Below are 15170 nucleotides of genomic sequence, written 5' to 3'. Positions count from 1 at the left end.
CAGCATTCACCACCTGAGAGCTGCATAGTTATACCTCGCAGCATTCACCACCAGAGAGCTGCATGGTTATACCTTGCAGCATTAACCACCAGAGAGCTGCATGGTTATACCCCCACAGCATTCACCACCTGAGAGATGCATGGTTATACCCCCACAGCATTCACCACCTGAGAGCTGCATGGTTATACCTCGCAGCATTCACCACCTGAGAGATGCATGGTTATACCTCGCAGCATTCACCACCTGAGAGCTGCATGGTTATACCTCACAGCATTCACCACCAGAGATCTGCATGGTTATACCCCTCCAGCATTCACCACCAGAGAGTTGCATGGTTATACCTCGCAGCATTCACCACCAGAGAGCTGCATGGTTATACCTCGCAGCATTCACCACATGAGAGCTGCATGGTTATACCTCGCAGTATTCACCACCAGAGAGCAGCATGGTTATACCCCTCCAGCATTCACCACCTGAGAGCTGCATGGCTATACCCCTCCAGCATTCACCACCGGAGGGCTGCATGGCTATACCTCACAGCATTCACCACCTGAGAGCTGCATAGTTATACCTCGCAGCATTCACCACCAGAGAGCTGCATGGTTATACCTCGCATCATTAACCACCAGAGAGCTGCATGGTTATACCCCCACAGCATTCACCACCTGAGAGATGCATGGTTATACCTCGCAGCATTCACCACCTGAGAGATGCATGGTTATACCTCGCAGCATTCACGACCTGAGAGCTGTATGGTTATACCTCTCAGCATTCACCACCAGAGAGCTGTATGGTTATACATCGCAGTATTCACCACCTGAGAGCTGCATGGTTATACCTCGCAGCATTCACCACCTGGAGAGCTGCATGGTTATACCACTCCACCATTCACCCCCTGAGAGCTGCATGGTTATACTTCACAGCATTCACCACCCGAGAGCTGCATGGTTATACCTCACAGCTTTCACCACCTGAGAGCTGCATGGTTATACCTCACAGCATTCACCACCTGAGAGCTGCACGGTTATACCTCGCAGCATTCACCACCTGGAGAGCTGTATGGTTATACCCCTCCACCATTCACCCCCTGAGAGCTGCATGGTTATACCTCACAGCATTCACCACCTGAGAGCTGCATGGTTATACCTCACAGCATTCACCACCTGAGAGCTGCATGGTTATACCTTGCAGCATTCACCACCTGAGACCTGCATGATTATACCCCCACAGCATTCACCACCTGAGAGCTGCATGGTTATACCCCGCAGCATTCACCACCAGAGTGCTGCATGGTTAAACCTCACAGCATTCACCACCTGAGAGCTGCATAGTTATACCTCGCAGCATTCACCACCAGAGAGCTGCATGGTTATACCTTGCAGCATTCACCACCAGAGAGCTGCATGGCTATAGCCCTCAAGCATTCACCACCTGAGAGCTGCATGGTTATACCCCCACAGCATTCACCACCTGAGAGCTGCATGGTTATACCTCACAGCATTCACCACCTGAGAGCTGCATGGTATACCTCGCAGCATTCACCACCTGAGAGCTGCATGGGTATACCTCGCAGCATTCACCACCAGAGAGTTGCATGGTTATACCTCGCAGCATTCACCACCTAAGAGCTGCATGGTTATACCTCGCAGCATTCACCACCAGAGAGTTGCATGGTGATACCTCGCAGCATTCACCACCAGAGAGCTGCATGGTTATACCTCGCAGCATTCACCACCAGAGAGCTGCATGGCTATAGCCCTCAAGCATTCACCACCTGAGAGCTGCATGGTTATACCCCCACAGCATTCACCACCTGAGAGCTGCATGGTTATAACTCACAGCATTCACCACCTGAGAGCTGCATGGTTATACCTCGCAGCATTCACCACCTGAGAGGTGCATGGTTATACCTCGCAGCATTCACCACCAGAGAGTTGCATGGTTATACCTCGCAGCATTCACCACATGAGAGCTGCATGGTTATACCTCGCAGTATTCACCACCAGAGAGCTGCTTGGTTATACCCCTCCAGCATTCACCACCTGAGAGCTGCATGGCTATACCCCTTCAGCATTCACCACCTGAGAGCTGCATGGTTATACCCCCACAGCATTCACCACCTGAGAGCTGCATGGTTATACCTCACAGCATTCACCACCTGAGAGCTGCATGGTTATACCTCGCAGCATTCACCACCAGAGAGCTGCATGGTTATACCTCGCAGCATTCACCACCTGAGAGCTGCATAGTTATATCTCGCAGCATTCACCACCAGAGAGCTGCATAGTTATACCTCGCAGCATTCACCACCAGAGAGCTGCATGGTTATAACTCGAGGCATTCACCACCAGAGAGCTGCATGGTTATACCTTGCAGCATTCACCACCAGAGAACTGCATGGCTATAGCCCTCCAGCATTCACCACCTGAGAGCTGCATGGTTATACCCCCACAGCATTCACCACCTGAGAGCTGCATGGTTATAACTCACAGCATTCACCACCTGAGAGCTGCATGGTCATACTTCGCAGCATTCACCACCAGAGAGCTGCATAGTTAAACCTCGCAGCATTCACCACCAGAGAGCTGCATGGTTATACCTCGCAGCATTCACCACCAGAGAGCTGCATGGCTATAGCCCTCCAGCATTCACCACCTGAGAGTTGCATGGTTATACCCCCACAGCATTCATCACCTGAGAGCTGCATGGTTATACCTCACAGCATTCACCACCTGAGAGCTGCATGGTTATACCTCGCAGCAATCACCACCTGAGAGCTGCATGGTTATACCTCGCAGCATTCACCACCAGAGAGTTGCATGGTTATACCTCGCAGCATTCACCACCTGAGAGCTGCATGGTTATACCTCGGAGAATTCACCACCAGAGAGTTGCATGGTTATACCTCGCAGCATTGAACACCAGAGAGCTGCATGGTTATACCTCGCAGCATTCACCACATGAGAGCTGCATGGTTATACCTCGCAGTATTCACCACCAGAGAGCTGCATGGTTATACCCCTCCAGCATTCACAACCTGAGAGCTACATGGCTATACCCCTCCAGCATTCACCACCTGAGGGCTGCATGGCTATACCTCACAGCATTCACCACCTAAGAGCTGCATAGTTATACCTCGCAGCATTCACCACCAGAGAGCTGCATGGTTATACCTCGCAGCATTAACCACCAGAGAGCTGCATGGTTATACCCCCACAGCATTCACCACCTGAGAGATGCATGGTTATACCCCCACAGCATTCACCACCTGAGAGCTGCATGGTTATACCTCGCAGCATTCACCACCTGAGAGCTGCCTGGTTATACCTCACAGCATTCACCACCAGAGATCTGCATGGTTATACCCCTCCAGCATTCACCACCAGAGAGTTGCATGGTTATATCCCCACAGCATTCACCACCAGAGAGTTGCATGGTTATACCCCTCTAGCATTCACCACCTGAGAGCTGCATGGCTATACCCCTCCAGCATTCACCACCTGAGTGCTGCATGGCTATACCCCTCCAGCATTCACCACCTGAGGGCTGCCTGGCTATACCTCACAGCATTCACCACCTGAAAGCTGCATAGTTATACCTCGCAGCATTCACCACCAGAGAGCTGCATGGTTATACCTCGCAGCATTACCCACCAGAGAGCTGCATGGTTATACCTCCACAGCATTCACCACCTGAGAGATGCATGGTTATACCCCCACAGCATTCACCAGCTGAGAGCTGCATGGTTATACCTTGCAGAATTCACCACCTGAGAGCTGCATAGTTATACCTCGCAGCATTCACTACCAGAGAGCTGCATGTTTATACCTCGCAGCATTAACCACCAGAGAGCTGCATGGTTATACCCCCACAGCATTCACCACCTGAGAGATGCATGGTTATACCCCCACAGCATTCACCAGCTGAGAGCTGCATGGTTATACCTCGCAGCATTCACCACCTGAGAGCTGCATAGTTATACCTTGCAGCATTCACCACCAGAGAGCTGCATGGTTATACCTCGCAGCATTCACCACCTGAGAGCTGCATGGTTATACCCCTCCAGCATTCACCACCTGAGAGCTGCATGGCTATACCCCTCCAGCATTCACCACCTGAGGGCTGCATGGCTATACCTCACAGCATTCACCACCTGAAAGCTGCATAGTTATACCTCGCAGCATTCACCACCAGAGAGCTGCATGGTTATACCTCGCAGCATTACCCACCAGAGAGCTGCATGGTTATACCCCCACAGCATTCACCACCTGAGAGATGCATGGTTATACCCCCACAGCATTCACCAGCTGAGAGCTGCATGGTTATACCTTGCAGCATTCACCACCTGAGAGCTGCATAGTTATACCTTGCAGCATTCACCACCAGAGAGCTGCATGGTTATATCTTGCAGCATTCACCACCAGAGAGCTCCATAGTTATACCTCGCAACATTCACCACCAGAGAGCTGCATGGTTATACCTCGCAGCATTCACCACCAGAGAGCTGCATGGTTATACCTCGCAGCATTCACCACCAGAGAACTGCATGGCTATAGCCCTCCAGCATTCACCACCTGAGAGCTGCATGGTTATACCCCCACAGCATTCACCACCTGAGAGCTGCATGGTTATACCTCACAGCATTCACCACCTGAGAGCTGCATGGTCATACCTCGCAGCATTCACCACCAGAGAGCTGCATAATCATACATCGCAGCATTCACCACCAGAGAGCTGCATGGTTATACCTCGCAGGATTCACCACCAGAGAGCTGCATGGCTATAGCCCTCCAGCATTCACCACCTGAGAGCTGCATGGTTATACCCCCACAGCATTCACCACCTGAAAGCTGCATGGTTATACCTCACAGCATTCACCACCTGAGAGCTGCATGGTTATACCTCGCAGCATTCACCACCTGAGAGCTGCATGGTTATACCTCGCAGTAATCACCACCAGAGAGTTGCATGGTTATACCTCGCAGCATTCACCACCTGAGAGCTGCATGGTTATACCTCGGAGCATTCACCACCAGAGAGTTGCATGGTTATACCTCGCAGCATTCACCACCAGAGAGCTGCATGGTTATACCTCGCAGCATTCACCACATGAGAGCTGCATGGTTATACCTCGCAGTATTCACCACCAGAGAGCAGCATGGTTATACTCCTCCAGCATTCACCACCTGAGAGCTGCATGGCTATACCCCTCCAGCATTCACCACCTGAGGGCTGCATGGCTATACCTCACAGCATTCACCACCTGAGAGCTGCATAGTTATACCTCGCAGCATTCACCACCAGAGAGCTGCATGGTTATACCTCGCAGCATTAACCACCAGAGAGCTGCATGGTTATACCCCCACAGCATTCAACACGTGAGACATGCATGGTTATACCCCCACAGCATTCACCACCTGAGAGATGCATGGTTATACCTCGCAGCATTCACCACCTGAGAGCTGCATGGTTATACCTCACAGCATTCACCACCAGAGATCTGCATGGTTATACCCCTCCAGCATTCACCACCAGAGAGTTGCATGGTTATACCTCGCAGCATTCACCACCAGAGAGCTGCATGGTTATACCTCGCAGCATTCACCACATGAGAGCTGCATGGTTATACCTCGCAGTATTCACCACCAGAGAGCAGCATGGTTATACCCCTCCAGCATTCACCACCTGAGAGCTGCATGGCTATACCCCTCCAGCATTCACCACCTGAGGGCTGCATGGCTATACCTCACAGCATTCTTGAGAGCTGCATAGTTATACCTCGCAGCATTCATCACCAGAGAGCTGCATGGTTATACCCCCACAGCATTCACCACCTGAGAGATGCATGGTTATACCTCGCAGCATTCACCACCTGAGAGATGCATGGTTATACCTCGCAGCATTCACCACCTGAGAGCTGCATGGTTATACCTCACAGCATTCACCACCAGAGATCTGCATGGTTATACCCCTCCAGCATTCACCACCAGAGAGTTGCATGGTTATATCCCCACAGCATTCACCACCAGTGAGATGCATGGTTATACCCGCACAGCATTCACCACCTGAGAGCTGCATGATTATACCTCGCAGCATTTACCACCTGAGAGTTGCATGGTTATACCCCCACAGCATTCACCACCTGAGAGTTGCATGGTTATACCCCCACAGCATTCACCACCTGAGAGCTGCATGGTTATACCTCGCAGCATTCACCACCTGAGAGATGCGTGGTTATACCTCACAGCATTCACCACCTGAGAGCTGCATGGTTATACCTCACAGCATTCACCACCAGAGAGTTGCATGGTTATATCCCCACAGCATTCACCACCAGAGAGTTGCATGGTTATACCCCCACAGCATTCACCACCTGAGAGCTGCATGGGTATACCTCACAGCATTCACCACCAGAGAGTTGCATGGTTATACCCCCACAGCATTCACCACCTGAGAGATGCATGGTTATACCCCCACAGCATTCACCAGCTGAGAGCTGCATGGTTATACCTTGCAGCATTCACCACCTGAGAGCTGCATAGTTATACCTCGCAGCATTCACTACCAGAGAGCTGCATGTTTATACCTCGCAGCATTAACCACCAGAGAGCTGCATGGCTATACCTCACAGCATTCACCACCTGAGAGCTGCATGGTTATACCCCCACAGCATTCACCACCAGAGAGTTGCATGGTTATACCCCCACAGCATTCACCACCTGAGAGCTGCATGGGTATACCTCGCAGCATTCACCACCTGAGAGCTGCATAGTTATACCCCCACAGCATTCACCACCAGAGAGTTGCATGGTTATACCCCCACAGCATTCACCACCTGAGAGCTGCATGGGTATACCTCACAGCATTCACCACCAGAGAGTTGCATGGTTATACCCCCACAGCATTCACCACCAGAGAGTTGCATGGTTATACCCCCACAGCATTCACCACCTGAGAGCTGCATGGTTATACCCCCACAGCATTCACCAGCTGAGAGCTGCATGGTTATACCTCGCAGCATTTACCACCAGAGAGCTGCATGGTTATACATCGCAGCATTCACCACCTGAGAGGTGCATGGTTATACCTCGCAGTATTCACCACCAGAGAGTTGCATGGTATACCTCGCAGCATTCACCACCATAGAGCTGCATGGTTATACCTTGCAGCATTCACCACCTGAGAGCTGCATGGTATACCTCGCAGCATTCACCACCAGAGAGCTGCATGGTTATACCTTGCAGCATTCACCACCAGAGAGCTGCATGGCTATACCCCTCCAGCATTCACCACCTGAGAGGTGCATGGTTCACTCGTCCAGCATTCACCACCTAAGAGATGCATGGTTCACTCCTCCAGCATCCACCACCTGAGAGATGCATGGTTCACTCCTCCAGCATTCACCACCTGAGGGCTGCATGGTTAAGGCCCCTCTACCATTCACCACCTGGAGAGCTGCATGGTTATACTCTGACAGCCTCCCCCACTATTATAGGTGCACAATTATACAACCCTGTAGCGCCCGGAGAACAGCCCAAATGAGCTCTCAAAGTAAGTCTGGAAATAGTGAGGATTTTTTCACACTGAGACCTCTATGGTTTCTCCCTGTAACTCGTCTGCTGCATCAAGGTAGGTCTGTTGGGAGGTGACCCAGCAGTGCACAGATCTCCTGTCACACTCTCAATGACAGACAGCATTCTACTCAGGCATTCCCAATAGATTTAAACGCCGTGAATTACCTAGAGGGGAGATTTCAAGAAGGGGTACTTAGAATGTCACTCACCCTAGCAATCCCTACAGTGAGAGTATCCGCACTAAGATGTGCTCTCCTGATTCCCATTCCTATGGGGCAACACAATAAATTCAGGGGCTGGGGAATAAGCCATGTTCATTCATGTTTTACCCTCTCTTTGGCTATAAACGACTAAACATTAGAACATGCTATCCAGACCCTGTACTAATATGTGCTTTGCAAGGTGAGTGATGCTCTCTGCGAAGCACTATCAGAGCAGTTCTACATCAGCTGCACAGTGCAGGAAACATTGTCTTTTTCATGCATAATGCCGGGACATTTCTCAAAAAGTAACCTTGCACAGAAACAACCTGAACATATTTGGTATTATGCATTGAAAAGCTGCACAAACGGAACACTCGCAGAGAAATGTGCTGCATACAAGTTATAACTTGGATGAATTTGATTAGAGTGGAAACTAACTTTGTAGGATCGAAGCAAAAGTAAACCGGGGGGGGGGGGGGAGGGGGCTCTGTAATTAAGGCTTGTGAAGGGTAAACGTCGGGTATTTCCACAAAATGATGCTGGACGAAGGACACACACCTATGTCCTTCCAACACATGAATCTGTAGAAGTAACATACAAAGATTGTTATTATGTGTTAGAATTGTGGCGCGAAGCAAAATCATACAAAACTGCACAGTTTCTGAGAAGACGTCATAAAGGTTTGCGTGGTGGGTGTGGGGAAGGCTGGCATGAAAGATAAGAGGATCCAGCGTGACTCAGCAGAACGGTCCACCCTGGGTGGGTCTTGGCAGCCGGCCATATAAATCTCTGGGGTCTCAGAAGTCTTCAGCAGCAGCAGCTTCCAGCAGCAGACTCGGACTCAACAAACCTCCCAGCACCGCCAGCAGAGATGGTCCAGTGGACAGCAGAAGAGAAGGCCGCCATCACCTCAGTGTGGGCGCAGGTGGACGCGGCGGCTGATGGACAAGAAACCCTGGCCAGGTATTACTGCGAAGTATAACTTCCCACCATTCTCCCCTGATGTATTTCTTCTCTTTCTACTCTTTTACTCGCTTCACATTCTGAGAGTATCCTTCATAAGTATTTGTGTTGTGGTGTGACATAGCGCCTCGTAGGTGGTGAGGGTCGCATTTCGTAAAATTGATTGGTTCTCAATGTAGATCATGAGGATGGGGGTTTATACTATTTTGCTGAGGTTTTATATAGTGAGACCGAGCTTTCTTGACTGCTTCCTTCTTTGAGTTCATCCATGGACCCCTGATGGGCAGATCGAATCATGCAAGATCTTGTAACACAAAGGTTTCAGGCACTTTCACAATAAAGCTGGCCTTCCTCATGTCTTAGAGGGAGCGGATTCCCTTTCCATAACTGGCACCTGATGATCTTCTCATGTATAGAATTTGGGTCTGGCTCTGACGCCCCAGAATTAGACTCATAAATAACCTTTGTAAGAAGAACTGTATCCTCAGATGGAATCTCATTTACATTAAGAGGGTGCAGTGCTGTACGGAAATACGTCACCAGGGGTGTATGTGATACCCTGAGACTGACTCACATGTACATAAAGAAGGACAACATTTGTTGGGTGAGTGGTATTCCTATGTACAACACGGACACAATGCTGTGGTCTTGATGTGATTCTCATGGACATCATTAAAAGGAAAGTGCTGTTGTGTGAGATGGAACATGGAAGCAGCAGAGTGCAGTTCAGTAGATTCTCACACACTTTTTATTTTTTTTAAATTTTTTATTGAAGTCTTGGATAAGCTAAGAAAGAACATATACTGACATATCATATGCTAACCAGAATGTACACATACCCCGAAAATTCAAAGACCACACATAAGGCCATCTAATAAAGGTTGACCACAGAAAAAAAAAAACAACCAACATATTCAATTTAAATCAATTAAAATCGAAATACGAACCCCAGATTTTCTCAAATTTCCGAATCGCCCCAACTCTTTGAGCATACACTTGTTCACTATTTCTGACTTTTTGCATTTTATAGTGCCATTCATGTACATTAGGGCAATATTGTAAACGCCAATTCTGAAGAATTAACGATCTCGCTACAGCCATAGCAATATATATTAGTTTAACTAGTTGCCCATCTAACATCAATTCAGGATCACAACCATACAACATCAATTTAAGATTAACCGAAATTGAGATTTTACACTGGTTTTGCATAAATGCGAATATTTCTTCCCAAAAAGGTACAATTTTAGAGCATTGAGCAACAACATGAGACCAATTAGCAGGATTATAACGCTAACACCTATAACATTTGGAAGAGCAATTAGGATACATTTTACTAACCATTGCCGGAGTGAAATACAGAAGCCATTTACTAAAAAACAGCATTCTGCACCAGTTGGCACCTCTTAGTACAGAAAAATTCAGTACATTGATTCTCTTCCATACAGCAGGGGTTAATACCATATTTTCCTGCCCTAGCCACTTATTAATTGCTTTAAGACATAAGTCCGGATCTCTATTCGCGGTTAAGCATCGTTTCCACTCCCCCGGCTTTCTTTCTTGTATTAAGACAAATAATTCATTGAATAACGGAGCAGGGGAAAAAGGAGTGAGGGGTCTGATTGGGACAAAACTCACACAGATTCTCAAACACACACTGAGAATGCGGCGCTGTAATTGTTGGTGGCTGCAATCACATGACGTCCATGCATTGCAGGCCTCCCAGTCCACCATGGGAGCTGTGGCCTTTACTATCTCCTGCTGGGGTTGGGTATTTTAGCCTAACATACTACACTTAGAGGGTGGAGGGCTGCAGCTGCTCATAGAGCCTCGTGTGTACTATCAGGGTTGGCAGTTGTAGCCAGAGATGGGTCCCATGCACACCATGATGGCGGCATGCTGCAGCTTCACTTGTGGACTCTCACACGCTCTAGAGGTTGGTTGTTGTCAGTGCTTTAAATAGGCTGGTATTGGCACTTTTTCATTTTCGCCTCTTGAGTACCGGAACTTCTCCTTGGACTAGGAGAGCACCAGTACTCAAATGGGGGCCTTGCTTTGACACAGGTGGTGCACTTCATGTTCTCGTGCCTTGGCAGCACTTTAAACAGGACCAGCTGTGATTTTGCAATCCTGAGCTGAGTTCGCACAGGAGCACCAGAACCGGATCTCTATCTTGTACTGCTTCTCTGTCACTTCTCCAGCAGGGGCGAGGCGGCAGGTTGTCTTGTTTACCCTTTGATCCTGCACATTAGAAGCTGAGAGTCCACCATAAAACTAATGGAGATGGTGTGGGGCGCATTCCTCAGGGCAGAGCAGCGTTTCAGCATGCCATTGTTTTAAATGACTGTAAATGTTAGTTCATCAGCAATTTAAATGAAGCATTTTTACTTGAATCCTTGACCTTGCCACCCATTTTACGATTACCCTCAAACAAAAAAAAACACTTTAAAGGCAACACAATTTTTTTGGGGGTTTGGTGCATTTAAACCACTTGTTTCGCATGGGAAACCATGTTTAACCCAAATGCGACAGACAGCTCCATGGAATGCTTTAGACTTTCAGACAGTTATGGATTTTAGCTGGTAATGCTTTTGCATGCTGGGACTCGTAGTTCTCCTTTCTCATTATAAGTAAGGGTTTCTAAAAATTCCAGCATGCAAAGCTTTGATGGCAAAATTCAGAGATGGTTTGGAACATACCCTTATTATTATTATTATTAGGGCAATAACCATTGGACATATACTTCCGATTGTTTTACTTTGCACTTGGATTTCTTGCATATATTGCATATAAAGTTTGGAAAGGTTAAGAACCTAGCGCTGCCCCTGGCTCCGCCCCATGTCCCGCCCCACACTCCACCCCCCAGTCCATCGCTCCTTTTGGTGAGTGCCTGCACTTATTTTTTTCCATTTAAAACACTGGTTGTTGGAGCGTATGGGCTCCCATGCACATCATGATAGTGTAGTTCTGCAGCTTCTCACGGAACCTCATAAATACTGTCTGGGTCGGTTGTTGTAGCAGAACATGGGGTCCCATGCACACCATGATAGTAGCATGCTGCAGCTTCTCTTGGAACATGTCATACGGTAATTGGGTCGGTTGTTGTGTAACATGAGGTCACATGTACACCATGATTGAAGAGTGCTGCAGCTTCTCATGGAAACTCACGTACACAATAAGGGTGGGTTGTTGTCTCACACCTTGGCCTGTTAGGTAGTGTATTAAAAGCTAGATTGAAGAAGTTTGAAGAAGCAGGTGTTTGGTGGTTTAGACGGGTGAGGGGGGGTCTGTTGACGAGAGTCACTGACTCTAGAAGATCTGCTGTCAAGTGGATTTTCCTGTATTTTTGGGTAGATCTAGTATTTCTAGTCATGTTTTTCATGATGCTCCTTTGATCATCTTTAGGATCAGTAGATGTTTTCACTTGTGTATTTGATTATCAGCTTTTGCTAATAAGAGATAAAGCAAGAATCAAACGAGAGTAAGAGAAGTATGCAGAGATGATCCATCTATTCCATCTCTTTGTGATTCCTCATTCTTAGGGTGCTGGTCGTCTTCCCCTGGACCCAGAGGTACTTCAGCAGCTTCGGGGATCTCTCCAGCGCGGCGGCCATCGCTGGCAATGCCAAGGTTGCCGCCCATGGCAAGAAGGTCCTGTCCGCCCTGGGAGGAGCCGTCCACCACCTCGATGACATCAAGCACACGTTGGCCAAGCTGAGCGAGCTGCACGCGGACACCCTCCACGTGGATCCCCAGAACTTCCAGGTGAGGACAAATGAGTATTTATTCTAAATTCTGAGGAATCTGGGAGAGAGAATATCTGTCATGAGCAATCCAAGAGAGTGAGACCATAATAAAAATTTGGGGGGGGGGGTTAATTCTTCCAGCAAGAGGCAGAGTGGAGATGCAGGGGCTCTAAGCAAGTAAATAGTCTTTTAACGACCTGTAAAGTACTTGGTGTGCCTGCAATAAGACGGGGGCCAGCCAGCCCCACAGCAGCTCAAAAACTGTCTGTGTGTGTGCCCGGGATGCTGTCTCAGCCCCGGCTGACACAAATTACTTTGGGGGGGGTGCGGGGGACCTGAAGCCCTTTGAGTCCTATGGGCGCAGCACGCCTGGTTTAGCCCAAACTCAGATTGCTTGTGTTGAGCCTGTAAAGTTGACAACCATGAACCAAGCGGAGAGTGTGTCACCTCGTCACCTGGAGACTGTGTGCTTTGACTATTTTCTCGTGGTGTGGTGGCTACTTGCTTTCCTCTAACCCCTGTTCTTTCATCTTAGAGCCCTGGGGGCAGATTTGCAACTTCTGGCGCATCACTGCTAATCAGCAGGGATGCACCAGAACAGTTGCAACACCAAACCACCCGTACGCCACCACTGATGCGTCGCATTTATAATGCGGCGCACCGTTGCGCACGGATGGGCAGATGCGCTGCGCATCCTCCGGTGGAATGGCGGCGCCTTGCTGGAGTCGTGTCGCAAGCGCGACGCAGCTCCAGCAGGGCTCGCGGTACCCTATGCCTAACATGCTGCATCAATCCTTACGCCTGCTTCAAGAAGGCGCAGGGTTTTGATGCGGCATGGCCGTAAAAGTGACTGAGTGAAAACTTGTAGATTTCACCCAGCCACTTTTCCGAGGCGTTCCTGCACCGGATCGCCCCCCCCCCCCGTGCCGGAACGTGCACATGTTGCGCAGGTCTTTACAACGTGACGCATCTCCCTAGATGCGTCACGTTGTAAATACCCCACAGCATGGCGCTGGCTTTGCGCCGCCGCTGTGTCACAAAAGTGACGCAACAGCGGTGCAAATATGGCGTACAGGGCTTGTTAATTTGCCCCCTGGGCTTTCAGTGCTCTCGGGTGGATGTTGTGTGAATGTGCTCCCTTCTATACATACCGATCAGGTTAGTCTCTGTGGTGTTTGTCCGTGCCATTAGCCGCAGTTTCGTCCTTGCTCCTAGAAATAGTAGCCACTCTCTGCAGTGATTGCTGTTCCGTCTCTTGTGAACGTTGATTGTCTCTTGCTGTAGTGTGGCAAGGACGCCCTGTGTCCCGGTGGTAGAGTGAAATGCGGCCATCACAGGGGCCCACCGAGCCCCTAACAGCCCTGGGCCCCTGCGTGCAATGCTTCAGCAGAACAATAGATAGCAACACAACGAGGCCTCACCCCCTTAGTCACTGCTTCCTTGCTGATGTATGAAATGAGAGCTGCTTTATGCCTCTGAGCAAGGAATGGAAGGATGAAACAGGAAACGTGCCCTTAATGTTGCAGATCACCTGCCTTTAACTCTCATGCAGCTCCCACGTCATGATTCTTCAATTTTCTCTGCCGAATTCCCTCTGACTAACAACCATTTTATTTCTCTCCTCAGCTCCTTGGAAACTGCCTGGTGATCGTCTTGGCCCGCAAGCTGGGAGCCGCCTTCACCCCTGAGGTGCACGCGGCCTGGGAGAAGTTCCTGGCAGTGTCCTGCGCTGCTCTGTCCAAGCATTACCACTAGAGGGCACTCTCTGCAAAGAATTCAAGCACAAGTGTGTGGCTGCGGTCTGTGGATGCTGGTCCGCAGAAGGTTGTAGCATCGACCAATCTTTCATCTGTGAAAATGCCTGAACTTACTTGTATGATACCAATAAAGAGATCTGGTTAATTTTCTAACAATCTGTAGCCTGTGCGTTTTGGTATTATAATGAAGAATACATATTTTATTCGTGACATTCGCATTACAAAGTTGGTAAAATCACATGCCATCCACAAAGGCAACGTTTACCTTGACGACAAGCGTCGTATTTAGAGAGTTTAGGCTATCCACTACTGTAAGACAATTTCTAGCCTTCCCCGCCCTTCTAGTCTGATCACCGGCTCTCAGAGCCTAACACCAAAGAACTTGAGGGCAAGTCCTGCGACTTTTGACCTTTTTTACATTAACAGCAGGAAGGCAAACAGTAGGGGTAAAATAACGCCAACCGCCCCTTTCTGCAAGAGTAGCTCATTGTACAAGTTGATATTTTATAACATGCGCGGCGCCCATCACTTCACTTCAAAGCAAAGATCCAATTCACAACGGGTCGAATTATCCTTACAGCAACTGGAGTGGAAAACTGGTTCTGTGTCCTTTTATCGTCATTGGATGAGCCTGCATGACGTGGATACAAGCCTAGTCGTCTCAACCACCCGATAACATCCACCCTATAACATGTTATGCTTTATGATGCCATTAAAAGTTGAGATGTATTTTAAGAGTCCAGCAGATCAGAGAAACAACTGTAACTTCTTCTTGTGGGGTCAATGTTAAAAGAAGGCCTTTATCCCACATACGGGCATCGGTAACTCCTGGGGGTAGGGCTATGGGATAATATATGAGACCCCAAGATCCCCTTAGAAATGAGAAATTACCAAGCGGTCTCCGATTCCTTCAATACTCATACTTTT

At 48.8% G+C, this 15170-nt stretch overlaps 1 protein-coding gene across 1 annotated transcript; it reads left to right on the top strand.

Annotated features, from left to right (window-relative positions):
• The first annotated feature begins 8584 nt into the window (after positions 1–8584).
• Positions 8585–14399, top strand: LOC144766869 (hemoglobin subunit beta-3-like). The gene is made up of 3 exons (XM_078650580.1): positions 8585–8740; positions 12283–12505; positions 14113–14399. The coding sequence occupies exons 1-3, from the start codon at positions 8649–8651 to the stop codon at positions 14239–14241; spliced, it is 444 nt and encodes a 147-aa protein (XP_078506706.1). The 5' UTR covers positions 8585–8648; the 3' UTR covers positions 14242–14399.
• Positions 14400–15170: the final 771 nt, after the last annotated feature.

The sequence above is a fragment of the Lissotriton helveticus genome, chromosome 7, assembly GCF_964261635.1.
Source record: "Lissotriton helveticus chromosome 7, aLisHel1.1, whole genome shotgun sequence".
Lineage (NCBI taxonomy): Eukaryota > Metazoa > Chordata > Amphibia > Caudata > Salamandridae > Lissotriton > Lissotriton helveticus.
This window is presented reverse-complemented; position numbering and strand designations above follow the sequence as displayed.